Source organism: Sapajus apella, unplaced genomic scaffold (genome assembly GCF_009761245.1).
Source record: "Sapajus apella isolate SASKATOON/1434 unplaced genomic scaffold, GSC_monkey_1.0 scaffold62, whole genome shotgun sequence".
NCBI lineage: Eukaryota > Metazoa > Chordata > Mammalia > Primates > Cebidae > Sapajus > Sapajus apella.
Window position 1 is genome coordinate 15,700,287 of NW_022437002.1, and position 18,940 is coordinate 15,719,226.

General features: G+C 46.1%; 1 protein-coding gene across 5 annotated transcripts in view; it reads left to right on the plus strand.

Annotated features, from left to right (window-relative positions):
• KDM4A (lysine demethylase 4A) overlaps nt 1-18,940 on the plus strand; it is a 53,722-nt gene that overhangs the window by 11,295 nt on the left and 23,487 nt on the right. For all 5 annotated transcript variants that reach the window (XM_032247260.1, XM_032247263.1, XM_032247261.1 and 2 more), the window contains 7 exons: nt 357-550; nt 4,105-4,154; nt 4,895-4,998; nt 5,405-5,542; nt 6,142-6,386; nt 7,133-7,332; nt 9,461-9,831. In XM_032247260.1, coding sequence (XP_032103151.1) covers nt 357-550; nt 4,105-4,154; nt 4,895-4,998; nt 5,405-5,542; nt 6,142-6,386; nt 7,133-7,332; nt 9,461-9,831 — 1,302 coding nt within the window. The remainder of the gene's footprint in view (nt 1-356; nt 551-4,104; nt 4,155-4,894; nt 4,999-5,404; nt 5,543-6,141; nt 6,387-7,132; nt 7,333-9,460; nt 9,832-18,940) is intronic.

Consider the following 18,940-nt stretch of genomic DNA (forward strand, 5'->3'; position numbering starts at 1 on the left):
TTGTAGTTTTAGTAGAGACGGGGTTTCACCATATTGACCAGGATGGTCTCGATCTCTTGACCTCGTGATCCACCTGCCTCGGCCTCCCAAAGTGCTGGGATTACAGGCTTGAGCCACCGCGCCCGGCCTGACCTCAATTTCTTTAGCATCAGTTCCAACTCTTCTTCTTGGGGTTTAAAACAGGTGACCGCCATCTCTTTATTCATCTTTCCTACACTAGCATCATTCACAAAGTGGTATTTGCACTTTGAAGGTAAATGGTGTCAATTCCAGTGGTAGCTGTGAAAGTGAATGAGGAATACTGTGGTTGGTTTACATTCAAATGTAACTTGCCCTGGACTGTGATTGCCTTTTAGCACATTGATGAGTGGAATATCGGCCGGCTGAGAACAATCCTGGACTTGGTAGAAAAGGAGAGTGGGATCACCATTGAGGGTGTGAACACCCCATACCTGTACTTTGGCATGTGGAAGACATCCTTTGCTTGGCACACTGAAGACATGGACCTCTACAGCATCAACTACCTGCACTTCGGAGAACCAAAGTCCTGGTAAAGTCTGCCTGCAGTTGGCCCTGGGCGTCTATGCTAGAGAACGGACTCACGACCATTGTGCGGGGAGACACCTCAGGGTTGTGTTAAAGTGCAGACCCCGGTTCAGGTGTGGGGTAGGATTTTATGTTTTAAACACACTTTCATTTTTTTTTTTCTCTTTTTTTTTTTTTTTTTTTGAGAAGGAGTTTTGCTTTTGTTACCCAGGCTGGAGTGCAATGGCACGATCTCAGCTTACCGCAACCTCCGCCTGCTGGGTTCAAGCAATTCTCCTGCCTCAGCCTCCTGAGTAGCTGGGACTATAGGCGTGCGCCACCATGCCCAACTAAATTTTTTTTTTTTTTGTATTTTAGTAGAGATGGGGTTTCACCATGTTGACCACAATGGTCTCAATCTCTTGACCTCATGATCCACCTGCCTCGGCCTCCCAAAGTGCTAGGATTATAGGCATGAGCCACCGCGCCTGGCTTTAAACACGCTTTCAAGTGCTAAGATGCTGTTGGAGTTCTGGTGCTCAGACCGCTTTGTTTTTGGCCTAGTAGGGAGGCTTTAGAGAGTAGGGTGCTGGCAGAGTTACCCAAAGACATGGGGCTCTATCCCACTGCTTTCTAATTTTTTTTCTGAACAGACCTGAAGCATTTCTTAGCAGCAGACTTCCAAGACTAGAGTCACTCCCTCAGATGATAGAAAGCTTTGCTTTCTTTTCCTCATGGAAAAAATAATTCTTGGGGAGAGGCAGTGTGTGCTTAACACACAAGGGGATGTGAGGCTATTACAGCATGCTTCTTGCTCTCCAGGGTGTTATTCTTTTTTTTTTTTTTTGAGACGGAGTTTCGCTCTTGTTACCCAGGCTGGAGTGCAATGGCGCGATCTCGGCTCACCGCAACCTCCGCCTCCTGGGTTCAGGCAATTCTCCTGCCTCAGCCTCCTGAGTAGCTGGGATTACAGGCACACGCCACCATGCCCAGCTAATTTTTTGTATTTTTAGTAGAGACGGGGTTTCACCGTGTTGACCAGGATGGTCTCGATCTCTTGACCTCGTGATCCACCCGCCTCGGCCTCCCAAAGTGCTGGGATTACAGGCTTGAGCCACCGTGCCCGGCCCAGGGTGTTATTCTTGTTGGTGGGACAAACATTGGTTCTCTCTCTTCTATCTGCACTGACCCATCTTTGAGTCTCAGCATTTTTTTTTTCTGTTTTGTGACAGGATCTCTCTGTCACCCAAGCTGGAGTGCAGTGGCACCATTATGGCTCACTGCAGCCTTGACCTCATGGGCTCAAGTGATCCTTCCACTTCAGCCTCCCAAGTAGCTGGGATTATAGGCGTGTACCACTATGCCCAGCTGATTTTTCCTTTCTTTTTTGGGGGGTAGAGATGGGGGTCTCACCATGTTGCCCAGGCGGGTCTCAAACTCCTGGGCTCAAGCAGTTCTTCCATTTTGGCCTTCCAGAGTGGTATGATTACAGGCATGAGCCACTGTACGCAGCCACTGTCTCAGCGTTTTGATGAAGGTGCTGCAGATTAACAGCAGTGAATAGGAGACTGGTCATGAGGTAGAAAGTGTGAGAGGATGATCATATGGTATGGGGACAGCTCTGAAGGGGAAGTAGTGGGTGCTAAGGTCCACATAGGAAAAATAGAAGGGTGAGATTAAAGAAGGCTTCTTTGGAAGAGGTGACAACTGAGACCCAAAAAATGAGGACATAACTGGGTGGAATGGTGGTGGGCTTAGCAGCAGAAGATTGAGGGAAACGTATTCAGGCAGTTGGAACCACGTGTGCAGAGCTCCCGGTTTAAGAGAGCATATGAAGGCCAGGTGCAGTGGCCCATGCCTGTAATCCCTGCTATTTGGGAGGCTGAGGCAGGAGAATCACTTGAACCCAGGAGATGGAGGTTCCGGTGAGCTGAGATCACACCATTGCAGTCTAGCCTGGGTGGCAGAGTGAGAGAGACTCTGTCCCCTGCCCAAAAAAAAAAAAAAAAAAAAAGCAAGGTATGTTTAGGGAGCTAGGAGAAGTCTACTGTAGTTGGGGTGCTGTGTACAATGATGAGAAGTGAGTGATGAGGCTGCAGGGGACACATTATGGGGAGTCATGAAAACCATATCTACCTTCATTTGTTTTTTCAGCATCCTCAGCCATGCTTTTTTTCAGGGTTTTTCCTTTCTTCTTTCAAGTGCTTTTCAGTTTCTAATCTTGGGGGAAAGAACCTTTTGAGCCTATGATTATCTCCTAACTACTGTCCTATTTTGTTTATCAGAATGCAAGACTTGTAGGATGTGTAAATGTAGCTTTTGTGTCTTCACCATTGTTTACTCTAGAATTCCCTGACCCTGGACTTTCGAATTCTCTTATAAAAGAAGGTTTTTCAGTTATCATATTCATTCTTAGGTCCTCTGAAGTGGGACCTCCAGAGCCTTCTGTGCAGGGTTGCCTGATGGATCCCGGAGTCCTTTAGGTGACATTTTTCTCAACTCTTCTCCTCTGTTTTGTTTTATAATGAAGCTGTTTGGAATGGGAGGATTTATTGTTACTGTAGAATATTTTATTTTTTGTGTGAGATGGAGTCTCATTCTGTTATCCAGGCTGGAGTGCAATGGTGTGGTCTCAGCTCATTGCAACCTCCACCTCCCAGGTTCAAGCGATTCTCCTGCCTCAGCCTCCCAAGTAGTTGGAACTACAGGCGCATGCTACCACACCTGGCTGATTTTTGTATTTTTAGTAGAGACAGGGTTTACCTCTGTTGGCCAGGATGGTCTCGAACTCCCGACCTCGTGATCTGCCCGCCTTGGCCTCCCAAAGTGCTGGGATTGTAGACGTGAGCCACCGCGCCTGGTCTGGAATAATTTTTAGAAGAGATTAAAAAGGTTAAAATGGAGTTACTGTGAGTTTCAGAGTATAAAGTTTAACAATTTTCTAAAAGTTTTAAATAGTCCTAGGTGTTCTTTTTTTCTTTTCATTTTTTAGAAAGAGCAGTTTCTGTGGTGTTTAGACACCCTACTGGGTAGAGAAGTAATTGATGATTGCATAATCAGTAGATATAGCTGTTGGGAGATGAAGGGAAAATGGGCTCATCAGCAGATACGGGACTATGTCTCATAAGTGTCTGATCCATCTTTCACCTTGTTTTCCATTCCTCCTCTAGCCAGCTCCAAGTTAGGCCTTCAAGCATTTAAAAAATACTGAGCATTTTTAAACATTGAGGTTATGTAATGAGATCCTACTTTTTTTCTTTTTTCTAAAAAAATGTAGTTATATGAACCACATTATAAAGGAGAGTAATATTGTAGACCATAAATCCAGGCTCATGGTGCATACTTGATAAACATCTTATTAAATGAATGAATATAAAAGAAATAAATTCACTCACCTTCTTTATGGGCTCTTAACTCCTGTGCCAAACAGTCTAATATTTCATTTTTTCAGATTCCTTTCTAGTGCTTGGGAAATTTTTTAAAAATCTGCTATTTCAAGGTGTTTTGAGCATGAGAACAAGCCCCTTAGCCTCTGTACCTGTCCTCTGCGCAGCTTCTGATGCTCTCATGTGATTGCAGGTACTCTGTTCCACCTGAGCATGGAAAGCGGTTGGAACGCCTCGCCAAAGGTATTGTGTCTCCCCTGTTTGCTGGGTCGGACTCTCCTACAAGCTGTACTTCTTGCTCTAAACCAAAATGTGCATTCCCCATGGTCAGATTCTTGCAGGTCCTATCACAGGCCTGCAGGCGGGGGTGAGTCACATTGGGTACTGTAAGAGGGCAGTGACAGAGCCTTTTTCTTCCTTTTTTCCTGTGCAACGACTTGGTCATTCCTTCTTTGGTTGTCTTTGCCTCAGTTTTACTGAGCAGGAGTGCTTCTTTGACCAGGGATAACGAACCAGACCCAGTATGACTGGTGTTTCCACTAAAGACCCAAATGTTAAAGAAAAAGCTGAATTTTGTTTCCTTTAAGTGGACTTAGATAGATTTGTACATCTAGAGAACATATTTCAGGAAAGCCTGGGTAGATAATACTATAGCTGCATTACTGAAGAAAGAACAGGGGTACAAGTGACTGGAGAAAAGGTCCTAAATAGTTTCAAAGCTCTATAAGAACAGAGGCAGCTTGGGTGACCTTGGTTTCCCAAACAGGATTTCATTACCCATGTAATGCCTCCATGGGAGTGAGCCCAGAGACTCACTGTAGAATCTTAGAATTCTACAATGCGGAGCTATGAGGATCCCTGGAGGTCACATTGGTGATTCATCCTGTTTACTATTCAGATGAGAAGCACAGGTGTGAAGTGATTCCAGGATTGCAGAGCTAGTGTGGAGCACTGTGTTAACCCATATCCTTTCAATTAAATAGGCTTTTTCCCTGGAAGTGCTCAAAGCTGTGAGGCATTTCTTCGCCACAAAATGACCCTGATTTCCCCGTTAATGCTGAAGAAATATGGAATTCCCTTTGACAAGGTGAGCTCATGTTACCTGCAGAAGTTCTTAGGCTTACAGACACTACTCTTTCTGGCCTTTGTTTTACAGAGTTTTATTCTAGTTAATCATTATACCAGGACAGGGCCAAAGCTTAAGCAAACTATGTAGCAACACTTTGCTCTAAGGGCAATAAAGGGGGGGCACTGTACCTTCCTGGTGCCAGAGGAGAGTCAGATCCCTTTGAACAAAGCTCATTTGGAGGAATGGTTAATTATAGTCTTGTCATCTGCTAAGTCTAGGCTTTGCATTTTGTAGAAGACAGCAGGACCCCAGGGATTTTATGACTTACCCTTTGTTGCTCAGCTAAGTTGTGGTGGAGCCCAGAATTCCAGTTCTGTGGACTTCTGCCATTTGAAGCAGCTGCTTCAAGCCTGCTCTTGTTCAGGTGACTCAAGAGGCCGGAGAGTTTATGATCACTTTCCCTTATGGTTACCATGCCGGCTTCAACCATGGCTTTAACTGTGCGGAGTCTACCAATTTTGCTACCCGTCGGTGGATTGAGTATGGCAAGCAAGCTGTGCTGGTAAGTCTGCTTGATTTCTTTCTATAACACCATGGCAAAAATGAGCAAATTCTGGTTAGAGACATTGGCTGGTGATTAGACTATTTCTTGAAGCTGCTGGAGTTCAGCAACAGACGGGCTAGCAGTATGTCAAAGTATTAACATTGTGTGTTCATAAGGAAGTTTTAAAAATGTGTTCAGATTTGGGAAGTATAAAATGAGGTTCTGTGCTTTAGTCTGTTAGGTACCAAAACCACATCCATACACGTTAATATTCTTGCCTTAGCCACTCTGAGATTTCTGTGTTGAAATTCTTAGGGGTTTCCTTTACTCTAGGGAAGCAGCAGGGCTGAGCCTTTGACTAGTAGTAGTAGACTTGTTTGTATGTTCCCGGGTTGGACAGGGAACAAGGGCAGGTGGCTGTTAACCATCCTGTGGGCCTAAGTGCGGAGCCTAACCACCCTCTGTGAGCCTAACCATCCTGCAAGCCTGTGGACCAAAACAATGTGGTTATAAATCATCTTGCACTTGTTTCTATGTGGAGGGAGGAACTAGGATGTGAGGGTGAGTGGAAACAGTAAAGCATGCTTACCTGGTGCTCTTCTGGTTCCTGATGACAGTGCTCCTGTAGAAAGGACATGGTGAAGATCTCCATGGATGTGTTTGTAAGGAAGTTTCAGCCAGAAAGGTACAAACTTTGGAAAGCTGGGAAGGACAACACAGTTATTGACCATACTCTGCCTACGCCAGAAGCAGCCGAGTTTCTTAAGGAGAGTGAACTGCCTCCAAGGGCTGGCAACGAGGAGTGCCCAGAGGAGGACATGGAAGGGGTGGAGGATGGAGAGGAAGGAGACTTGAAGACAAGGTAACCCAGCAGCCCTTTGGTACTGGCTGTGTGAGGGAGGGATGTCTGGGTAGGTCCCATAACCTGCGGAGAGACTTGTTTCTAAGAGGCTGTTTGTGCTCCGGCTAAGGGGAGTGTTGTTGGTCAAGGTTCCAGAAACTGGAGAGCCACAGCATTCAGGCACTTTCTGAATGAGACACCCATAGTGGGCATGCAGTCTGCTGGAGCAAGGGGTCATTTCTATGAGGGCCAAGGGCATGTATGTACGAAGGTCGGGCTCCCTATGAGCCAGATAAGTCATGTTTTCTCATCATATGACAGGGTCTTTTAAAAAGAAGTGTAGTGTGGATGAGACTCAAGGGCATTGGTGATGTCGTGATTTAAGCCTGCAGTGCCATTGGTGGCTGAGCCAGGGGATCTGTGCTCTGAGGAGAATTGATCCTGGGCATGTGGGAAAGAAAGGAGGGACTGTTCCTTGGTACCTACCATATGCTGGGCACTTTGCCAACTGCTCTGCATACCATTTCTTAATCCTCACAACAAATCTGAGGTGGGTGGTGATAGCTGTATTTTCCAGATGATGGAACAAGCTCAGAGAGGTGAAGTCCTTTGTTTCAGGTCACACAAGTAAGAGGTGTCCCTGAGTTTTGAGCCAGGCCCGACAGGCTCTGGCCATTCACTTTGGGCTGTGTGTAGATGTGTGTGAATGTGTTTGAGTAAGTGGATGTATATGTGAGCTCTTAAAAGATTTGCCCTCTCTGTTGCAGCCTGGCCAAGCACCGAATAGGGACAAAGAGGCACCGAGTTTGTCTTGAAATACCACAGGAGGTGAGTCAGAGTGAGCTCTTCCCCAAGGAAGAGCTGAGTTCTGAGCACTATGAGATGACGGAGTGCCCGGCTGCCCTCGCCCTCGTGAGGCCCACCCATAGCTCTGTGCGTCAAGTTGAGGATGGTCTTGCCTTCCCAGGTTAGTTGACTATGGTATATTTTCCACAACCCTAACTCCACATGTGTCCCATGTTAGATGTCATACTGAGTGCTAGGTCAGAAATAAAGCAGAGTGACAGGTCTGTGAGCAGGTAGCGTGCTTAGAGTGTGAGAAGTGCTTTGGGTAGGGATGTTCAGGGTGGACTGGGCACATAGGGAAAAGCTCCTCCCTCTGCCTGGTCAGGGGTCAGGGAAACACTGGAGGTTTTGGTGAAGGTGACTCTTAAAAGGTAAGTAGGACCTTTCCCAGCAGACAGAGAGAGAGGAGGGATATAGAAAGGGCGTCCCAGAGGGGAGGAGCAGGGCACAGGCTTGGAGATGGGAAATTTTTTTTTTTTTAAATGGAGTCTTGCTCTGTCATGCAGGCTGGAGTGCAGTGGTGCAATCTCGGCTCACTGCAACCTCCGCCTTCCGGGTTCAAGTGATTCTCCTGCCTCAGCCTCCCAAGTAGCTAGCACTACAGGTGCCTGCTACTATGCCCAGCTAATTTTTTTTTTTTTGTATTATTAATAGAGATGGGGTTTCACCATGTTGTCCAGGCTGATTTTGAATTGCTGACCTCACATGATCTGCCTATCTCGGTCTCCCAAAGTGCTGGGATTACAGGCATGAGCCACTGCTCCCAGCAGAGATGGGAAATATTAATAGCATGGTCCACATGGGGAACTGGTGGAGCATTTCCCTCAATTAAATATTAGGGTAAAATGCAGTTGTGTGACCAGGAGGTGATGCTGGAGAAATAGGAGATGCTGTAGGGCTCCCTGCCATTTTCATTTGCTCACGTGGAAGCTTAGAAAGCCATTTATATTTTAAGAGAGGGAGTGGTAGTGGTGTGATCAGTGTTGTTCAGCAGTTACTCGGAAGGTCATTTTTTTTTTTTTTTTTTTGAGACGGAGTTTCACTCATGTTACCCAGGCTGGAGTGCAATGGTGCGATCTCGGCTCACCGCAACCTCTGCCTCCTGGGTTCAGGCAGTTCTCCTGCCTCAGCCTCCTGAGTAGCTGGGAGTACAGGCACGCACCACCATGCCCAGCTAATTTTTTTGTATTTTTAGTAGAGACGGGGTTTCACCATGTTGACCAGGATGGTCTCGATCAGGTCATTGAGACTAGATTAGAGAAAGGCTTGTATCTGTCTTGGGTCAGGTATGACCCAAATATGTGGTCTGCTGACAGCCAGGTAGTAGCACTTTGGACTGAGACCCTGGGCTGGGCTGGCTTCTCTTCAGCAGATTTTCTTTACTTTTTTCCTCTCAAATTAATTTATTTATACTGCCAGATAAAATTGTGCACATTTGTCATGTACAACATAATTTTTTTGTTTTTGAAACAGGGTCTTGCTCTGTTGCCCACGCTGGATCACAGTGGTGTGACCATAGCTCACTGCAGCCTCAACCTTCTGGGCTCAAGCAATCCTCTTGCCTCAACCTCTCAAGTAGCTGGGACTACAGGCATATGCCACCATGCCTGGCTAATTTTTAAATTTTATAGTGACAGGGTCTCACTTTGTTGCCCAGGCTGGTCTCAACTCCTGGGCTCTAGCAGTCCTTCCATCTTGGCCTCCCAAAGTGCTGGGATTACAGTTGTGAACCACTGCTCCTGGCCCAACATGATTTGTGTAGTATATATATGTTGTGGAATGGTTAAATCTAGCTGATTAAAATACGCATTACTTCACATAGTTATCATTTTTGCAGTGAGAACATTTAACATCCACCCTCTTAATACTTTTCAAGATCTTCAGACTTTCTAGCTTGGAGTAGGTAGCCAGCTTCTCTGCTGAGCTCAGGCTTGCATTTCCTGCCGGAGACTGGAGAAAATGGCAGCTCCCCCTTATTGAGTGTCTGCTGAGTGCCAAGCGGTGCTTGGGAGTCCTATTTACTAGCCCTGTAGATACATAGTAGCATCTTCCCATTATAGAGGAAGAAGCTGGAGCCAGGAGGCTGAGCAGATAGCCCTGGCTCACAGTGCCCTGCCAGTGACAGAGCCAGGATTGGAAGCTAGGTCCCACTCCCAGCCCATGTTTCTTGTGCTTTGCCACTCTGCCTTTCATTGGGTTCATGTATGCAGGAAGAACTTGGCTCTGTCTAATGTGTATGTGTATTTCAGATTATTCTGACTCCACTGAAGTTAAATTTGAAGAACTCAAAAACGTCAAACTAGAAGAGGAGGATGAAGAGGAAGAACAGGAAGCAGCTGCCTTGGATCTTTCTGTGAATCCTGCGTCTGTAGGGGGACGCTTTGTCTTCTCAGGTTCCAAAAAGAAATTGTCTTCTAGCCTGGGCTCTGGCTCTTCACGGGATTCCATCTCTTCCGATTCAGAAACCAGTGAGCCTCTCTCCTGCCGAGTCCAAGGGCAAACAGGAATTCTCACTGTGCACAGTTACGCCAAAGGGGATGGCAGGGTCACCGTGGGAGAGCCATGCACGAGGAAGAAAGGCAGCACTGCCAGAAGTATCAGTGAGCGGGAGCTGGCAGAGGTATGGGCTCCAGGCAGTGGTGTGGGGTGGGGAGCTGTCCTGGAAGACACCCTCTGGGGGAGCTGGATCTGTGTGGTGGAGGTGCTGCAGGTGTCCAGGAGGGCAGGAGAGATGCTCAGTCAGTGCCTTTAGCCTGCAGTGGTTGTGTCAAACAAAAGCCTGCATGGCATTCACTCTCCCAGCTTGTTCTTTGCTGGGAGTTGCTTTTCTCTTAATCTATGTGGCTACTGATTCCAAGAATTGCATCAGTGCAGCCTCAGTCACAGCAGGAGATCCTCCTCAGCCCACTTGGAAAACAATGCCCTTTTTTTTTTTTTTTGGAGACAGAGTCTTGCTCTGTCACCCAGGCTGGAGTGCAGTGGCGTGATCTTGGCTTACTGCAGTCTCTGCCTTCCAGGTTCAGGCAATTCTCCTGCCTCCACCTCCCAAGTAACGGGTATTACAGGTGTATGCCACCACACCCAGCTAATTTTTGTATTTTTAGTGCAGACAGGGTTTCACCATGTTGACCAGGCTGGTCTTGAACTCCTGACCTCAAGTGATCCACCTGCCTCAGCCTCCCAAAGTGCTGGGATTACAAGCCTAAGCCACTGTACCCAGCCTTTTCAATTGGGACGGGCGGGAACTCTTCCTCTGACCCTCATTGCCTTAGTGGCACAAAGGTTAGAATGGCCGCAGTTGGAGCCCACGTTTGGGGGTTTGAGATGAGATGGCCTTTCTTTTTTGGCTCTTATTGCCCAGGCTGGAGTGCAATGGCGCAATCTCGGCTCACTGCAACCTCTGCCTCCCAGATTCAAACGATTCTCCTGCCTCAGCCTCCCCAGTAGCTGGGATTACAGGCATGCGCCACCACACCCAGCTAATTCTGTATTTTTAGTACAGATGGGGTTTCTCCATGTTGGTCAGGCTGGTCTTAAACTCCTGACCTCAGGTGATCCACCTGCCTCAGCCTCCCAAAGTGCTTGGATTACAGGTGTGAGCCACTGCACCCAGCCGAGATGACCTTTCTTACCTTAAAATTCAAGGGTTCTTTTCTTACAAGCCTTGACTGCCCTGTAGACTCCCAGTATGACATTGATAGAGCATCCTTTTGGAGACCAAGATGCATTCCCAAAGCTATAAATACGAACGTGTGTTTAGGTTTCCTCCTTAAATACATGTTGTCACCAAAAGCTGATTCCTGCTTTTGTGCAGAATGACTCTTGGTGGGTCTGCCACTCTGGGTGATCAGAGTCATGTCATACGCAGCCACACTACCCAAGTGACCTTCCCTGACTCCCTAGCCTTACCGCCTATATGGGTCAAGTTGCAGCCTTTGGTGAGTGGTGGCAGATAGAAGAAGCCAGTGCAGAAGGTCCTCTTTATTCCCTACTCCCTTACCTTTAGTTTTTAAAAAATTATCTCTTAAAAATCTTTGGAAAATTTTTAAAGTACTTACAGAATACCATCACGAAGCCCCATGTGTACTCATCATATATATGATTAACATTTGGCACATTTGCTTTCTGTTTTGGTTGGCTGCAGTACTGACAGTCATATTCACATTTCCCTAGTGTTGCCAATAGTCTTTTAATGCTAGTTTTGTCTCCTTGTTATTAATACTCATATAACTTTTCTCAGTGCCTTCTCTGAATCTCAGGGTACAGTTTTTGTAGACTTCTTTTTTACCTTGTGAATGTTCTTCTTTCCATCCCACTGTGGTTGCTAGCTAATGAGCTAATAACTACTGTGTTACCTTCTCATTGCCTCTGATTGCAGTTCTCTGTGCCTTCTAATGGCAGCTTCCATAAAGGAGGGCTTTTTCAGCCTGGAAACCAGAGTGTCTTAAATTCACAGTTGCCACCTAGCAGTTCTTCCTTCACAAAGGCCTGGAGCCATTTTGTTCATCCTGCAGTGCATGCTGTCCTCTTGCAGTCTTCCTGACTTTCTTGTTTCTGGTTGCAATCACAATCACAAAAAGCAGCTAAGCAATAGCAAGAGCTCACTGTATATCAAATACTTCATGGTTTTTGTTTTTTTTCTTTTTTGAGAGAGGGTCTTGCTCTGTTGCCCAGGGTAGAGTGCAGTGGCACAGTCTCGTCTCACTACAACTTCTGCCTCCCAGGTTCAACCCATCCTCCCCACCTCAACCTCCCAAGTATCTGGGATGACAGGTGCATGCCACCACTCTTGGGTAATTTTCTGCATTTTTTTTTTGTAGAGACAGGATTTCACCCTGTTGCCTACACTGGTTTCTAGTTCCTGGGCTCAAGTGATCCTCCTCCCTTGACTTCCCAAAGTGCTGTGATTTCCGGTGTGAGCCAACATGCCCACTGTCCCAGCTATTAAATACTTCATATGCATTGTTCAGTCTTTGTATAACTGCTTAATCTTATTACAGAGTCAAGTTTTTGTGGGATTTTTTTTGGGTTGGGAGGTGCAGGAAGCCAATAAATAATACTTGTCCTTTTCACTCTCAAATTTTGAACTTTTTTTTTCTTTCTTTTCAGCTTCTTCAGGTTGATTTTTTTTTTCTCTCTCTTTTTCTTTTATTTCAAACTTTGGAACTATTTAATTGATGATACAAGAGTCAGGCATATGGAACTCAAAATGTTGCTTTAATTATTATAAGTTAAAGTCCTTGAGGAAAGTGACTTAACCTGTGGCCAAATGGCTCTGCGACTCATTTACTTTTTTTTGTTTGTTTTTTTTTGAGACAGAGTCTCTCTCAGGCTGGAGTGCAGTGGTGCAATCTTGGCTCACTGCAACCTCCACCTCCCCACTGTTCAAACGATTCTCGTGCCCCAGCCTCCCGAGTAGCTGGATTACAGGCATGTACCACCACTCAAGGTTAATTTTTGTATTTTTTTAAGTAGAGATGGAGGATGTTGGCCAGGCTGGTCTCGAACTCCTGACTACCTGCTTCAGCCTCCTGAAGGACTGGGATGACAGGTGTGAACCATGCCTGGCCTACTCATTTATTCTTGATGTCTCCAGGTCCCTCTAGAGGCAAAGCATTTTCATGGAAGCACTCAGCCTCAGTGTGGTATGGACATAGGCCAAAATGCATTCCCTCTCCAAAAGATAGATCCTAGTGAAATGAAGCATGACTTTCAAGGGAAGCAGGGTGGGGAGAAAAGCCAGGACTCCTTCCATGTGGAAGTATGCTAGCGGAAGGGGTTTTCTCGACATGTCTCTCTTGTTCAATCCTCTGCTCAAAAACCACTGAGTATCTTCTTGGTTCCTTTTTATTTCTGTATGTACTTCTCAGGTCTAGCCTGATAATAATACCCTAATACCCCTCTCCACTCCATCACCAACCATCCATCCACCTCCAACATGTGCTGGCTTGTTTGAACTACTTAAAAGTCTCTAAAACTGTCTTGGCTGCCCTGCCTCTTCACTCTACTTTGTAATCATTTACAGCATGCCTACTCTAGCCCAGGACAGTTGCCTTCAAGGAGCTCATAGTCTAGGATAGATAAGAGCAAATATTTCAAGTACTTAATGATATGTATTGTGGTATAAGTGGGTGAGTTAGCAGCTCAGCTTGGAGTTGGAGTGTAGAGTTCAGGACTGCCCGAGATAGGGAAGCAGTTTAGCTAGGCCTGAGATTAGAAGAAGAATGCCAGCTGGATAGAATGAAATTGAAAAGAGACTCTGGCAGAGGAGGGTGTTCTAAATGATCATGATAGCTCATGCCAGGGTCAAAGCACTTAGGGGTCTGCAGTGGTTTAGTTTGTGTCAGGTGTATTGGACTGGAAAGGGCCTCAGGTGGTGCTGGTGGGGGATATCAAGAGCCAGAACCTGGAGGATCTGCCTTGTTGCTCTGTGATGCAGTTTGACCTCCTAGTTGTGTAGGGAGCAGCAGAAGGGTCCCTACCATATACATCATATGCATTTGAAAATTGAAAACTTCCTTAATTAATTCTTTTAAATGCACACACAAAGGGCCAGATGCACTGGCTCATACCTGTAATCCTAGCACTTTGGGAGGCCAAGGTGGGTGGATCACCTGAGGTCAGGAGTTTGAGACTAGCCTGGTCAACATGGCAAAAACCCATCTCTACTAAAAATAAAAAAAATTAGCTGGGCATGGTGGCACATGCCTATAATCCCAGCTGCTTGGGAGGCTGAGGCAGTGAGGATTGCTTGGACCCGGGGTTGGAAGTTGCGGTGTACACCACTGTACTCCAGCCTCGGTGAAAGAGCGAAACTTGGTCTCAAATAAATAAATAAAATAAATAAATAAATAAATGCACACACACAGATGCAGAGGGATGCCACGTAGGGTGCCATGTACCTGCGGTCCCAGCACTTTGGGAGGCTGAGGTGCAAGAATTGGTTGAGCACGAGAGGTTGAGGCTGCAGTGAGCCATGACTGTACTACTGTACTACATCCTGGGTGACAGAATGACACAGTATCTTAAAAAGAAAAGAAAGATGCAAAGCGAATTAAACAGTGAACCTACAAACACCCTAGCAGGTGTCAGGTCCACTTTGCTTTGTTTGTCCTGTTTTCAATTTGCTGAAATATTTATGTTAAAATTATATTATCTTTATTGGTATATAATATACATATTTTTGGGATACATGTGATATTTTTAATACATTAATTTGTAAAGATTAAATGATTGTAATTGGGAACTGCATCACCTTAAATATTTGTCTTGTCTTTATGCTAGAAACATTCTAATTATTCTCCTCTAACTATTTTGAAATGTACAATACATTATGGTAAACTGTAGTCACCCTACTAATTTGTCAAACATTGGGTCTCATTTCTTCTATCAAACTACGTATTTGTGCCCATTAATCTATGTATCTTAAAGCACATCCCAGATACCATGTCATTTCTTCCCTACTTCAGTGTGTATCTCTGAAAAATATGGTCACTTTCTTAGATAATAACTATGCCATTATTATACCTAAGAAAATTACGAAAATTCTTTAGCATCATTTACTATCCAGTCCATAGTCAAATTTCCCCATTGTCCAAACAAATTTATTTTACAGTTGATTGCTTTATATCAGGATTAAATCAAGGCCCAATCCTTTGATTTGTTTATGTCCTGAAGTCTTCCTTAATGTAGGCCAGCATGCCTCTCTTTTTTTGCCTCACCATCAACTTCATCAAGAAACTGTCATTGATTGTCTAGTAAACGACTTTTTTGTTTTGTTTTTTTGAGACAAAGTCTCTCACTGTTGCCCAGACTGTAGTTCAGTGGCGCACTCCTGGCTCACTGCAATCTCTGCCTCCTGGGTTCAAGCAATTCTCCTGCCTTAGCCTCCCGAGTAGCTGGGACTACAGGCATGTGCCACCACGCCCAGCTACGTTTTTTGTATTTTTAGTAGACACAGGGTTTCACCACGTTGGCCAGGATGGTCTCCATCTCCTGACCTCGTGATCTGCCCCCCTCGGCCTCCCAAAGTGCTGGGATTACAGGCATGAGTCACTGTGCCCGGCCCAGTAAAGGTTTTTTAAGTACTGCACTGATGTTTTGGAAGATTGTTCTGGAGGCAGTATAAAGATTTTGGGGGGGAGGAAGAAGGAGGCAAAATTAGAAATTGTTAACAGAGGTTCTCTTGAAGGTGGAATTATGGGTGATTTCACTTCCTACATTTATGCATCATTTGAATATTTTTATGATTTACATGTTATTTTTACAACTGAATACTTCTACTTCAGGAAAGGAGGAAAAAAGATTTGAAACAGGGAAACCAATTAGGAACCCGTTTCTTTAATCTGAGAGAGAGGTAGCGAGGACCTGTGGGTGGTGGTGATAGGGATGGGGAGCAGAAAATGGACTCGGAAGGTAGGCGCATAGGACTGGGTGACTGGATGTGGGGTGAGTCAGAGGGTAGCATGGGACGTGAGTTGGGTTTCCAGCTTGAGTTCTTGGGATGGATGGTGGTGCCATCCTTATAGGATAGTGGTTATAAGAAAACTAAAGGGCTTTTTATTGTGAGCCAGGAAATGAGTAGAGTTTGGGTACATCTGAAGTGTGACTTTTGTGAGGTGGGCTATGGAAATACATATAGCCTTCAAGCTGGGGGTGGGAGTCACCAGGAGGGTACCGGTGGGCATGGAAGAATTCGTGTAGAGTGAAGAACAGTTTCACAGTGTGGGGTTGGGGAAGAGGGCCCAGGTAGTAGAATATGAAGGAGCAGCCAGAGGTCAGGAGAACTAGGAAAGAACAGTGTGTCCAGGGCCAGGGCAGGAGAAAAGTTCAAGACAATGGGAGATATGGCCAAGTGTGCCTTGTATTAAAGGGCAGGGTCCTGCTGCGTGGGGGAAATTGAAGACTTAGTGATTGGATTCTGGGGATCTAAGGAAGTGGGAGTGCAGGTGGAGGGACAGGAGGGGACGGCTGCAGATAGGTTTTTTTTGTTTGCTTTTGTTTTTTTGAGACAAGGTCTTGCTGTGTTGCTCAGGCTGGAGTTCAGTGGTGCGATCTCAGCTCACTTCAGCCTCGACCTCCCAGGCCCAAATGATTCTCCCACCTCAGCCTCTCAGGTAGGCATGTGCCATCATGCCCAGCTGAGTTTTTTAGAGATTGTGGTCTCCCTATGTTGCCCAGGCTGGTCTCAAACTCCTAGGCTCAAGTGATCCTCCTGTACTGGCCTCCCAAAGTCCTGGGATACAGGTATGAGCCACCACATCCAGCCTGTGTTTCTAAATTGTGGTAATATATACATGATATCAAATTCACCTATTTTAACAGTTTTTTTAGTATACAGTTCATTGGCAGTAAGTACATTCACTTTGTTGGGCCACTGTTACCAGGATGCAGAGGGAGGAGATGGGGAATTTATCTCTGAGGGTCACCTAGAGTAGTCAGATAACTACCTCTGCTTGGTGCATCCCAGCCCTTTACAAAAGCCACTACTCTTAGGAACTTTTCATTGCTTTAATCTGAGAGAGAGGTAGCGAGGACCTGTGGGTGGTGGTGATAGGGATGGGGAGCAGAAAATGGACTCGGAAGGTAGGCGCATAGGACTGGGTGACTGGATGTGGGGTGAGTCAGAGGGTAGCATGGGACGTGAAGAAAGTTCCCTTTCTTCTTTGAAGCCCTAGAGTGCTTGCTTCTTAATGCCCCTGTCATAGGCTGGTGAAGAATATAACCTTCTAGAAGTTGGGCTCTGTGCCACATTCATCCTCATTTCTTAAGTTACCAGCACGGTCCACAGGGCTTGGCCTGTGAACCCTTTGTAATAAGGATGAAATGAGTAAATGGAAGGTCAGGTTTGTTTCAGTAAGAAGCCACTATCAGAATTAATTGACTGGGAGGAATAAGGGACAGATAGTCGAGGTTTGGGGCCAGAAGCTGAGCAACGTTGCCCATCCCTGGAGAGGTCTAATAGCATTGGATCTATATTTGTAGACAACTGGGTTCCTCGGAGCACCCTTATATTCCCCCACCCCCACTTTAAGCATCCCCAAGCTGTAATTTGGGCTGCCTGCTGTTCAGTTTCCATGCTACCATCTATATCAAGGGCCTTTTTTAGGTCAGTCTGGTAAACTGCAGTTTTTGGTAAAAGCACTGTGGCCGACAGACTGCCAGAGCGGTAGAGTTTCCATTAAGTACTGACTGAGCCACAGCCGTATGTCTGCTGCAGAAGTTCTTGTTGGTTCAAGCTGCTTTGAAAAGTGAGTTCCTGAAACAAGGTGGGAGAATAGTTAGTTCCTCTCTGTACAGAATAAACCCTGTCAGGAGCACTAACCTCGACCCTGGGTGCCAGATGTTGGAGGAGGGAGCAAAGAACTTAGGAGACTTGAGCTCCAGTTTTCTTGCAGGAAGGGCCCTGGGAGACTGACTGCTATCCCACACTGTCTATAAGAAGAGGTCTTTGGGGAAGAGTTTATTACTATCATTTTACTGGTGGGGCTGCTACTTGTCCAGGCTCACATAGCTAGTTGGTCGAAGTGGGATTTCAACCCTGACTTTTCTGTTACATACCAAGAGAATTTAGAAACTGGAGCAATTCCAGGGAAGGCAGCACTGTGAGGAGGGTGCGGATGCCATGGTGGTAGGTGTACTGGCCAGGAGGTGAGGAAATTTGAAAAGACATTCAAATATTTGAGTGGACCTGACTACTTTGGTCAGAGGCAGCATGATGGTAGTGGAAAGGGCTCAGACTTCAGACTTGGGCACCAGGTCTCCCTCCCTGTGGTTAGAGATCATGTCAGGTTCATCTTTACATTGCCAAAACAAGTATTCCCAACATATACAGGTATATAGGAGGTGCTATGAATATACTGATCATGGAAAAGGTGTCCTTTCCTTTCCTAAGCTGCATTCTGGTGTTCCTGACCTTCACCCTTCCAACTCCTCTGGAACTTGCTTGGATCTTAGGATGATCTCCCTACCTCCTAGCCTGTAATTTGTTTCCTGTTGCTGCTATAACAAAGTACCACAAACCCAGAGACTGAAACGCTTATTATCTTAGGGTTCTTTAGTTCAGAAGTCTGAATTGGGTTTCACTGAGCTAAAATGAAGGTGGCAGCAGGGTTGTGTACCTTCCTGGAGGCTCTTGGGGGAGGACCCATTTCCTTGCCCTGCCAGCCTCCCTAGGCTGCCCACATTCCTTGGCTCCTGGACCTCTATGTCCATCACCAAAGACAGCGGCATCCAGCCAAGTCTCTCTGGCATCACATCACTCGGACAGACTCTTCTTTCTTCTGTTATAAGCCCCATTGGGATTACATTGGGCCCTGGACGATCCAGGATGCTCTCCCTATTTTAAAGACCATCTGAGGGTGGGACGTGGTGGCTCACGCCTGTAATCCCAGACTTTGTGAGGCCAAGGTGGGTGGATCATGAGGTCAGGAGATCAAGACCATCCTGGCTAACACAGTGAAACCCCATCTCTATTAAAAATATAAAAAATTGCCGGGCGCGGTGGCTCAAGCCTGTAATCCCAGCACTTTGGGAGGCCGAGGCGGGTGGATCACGAGGTCAAGAGATCGAGACCATCCTGGTCAACACGGTGAAACCCCGTCTCTACTAAAAATACAAAAAATTAGCTGGGCATGGTGGCGCGTGCCTGTAATCCCAGCTACTCAGGAGGCTGAGGCAGGAGAATTGCCTGAACCCAGGAGGCGGAGGTTGCGGTGAGCCGAGATCGC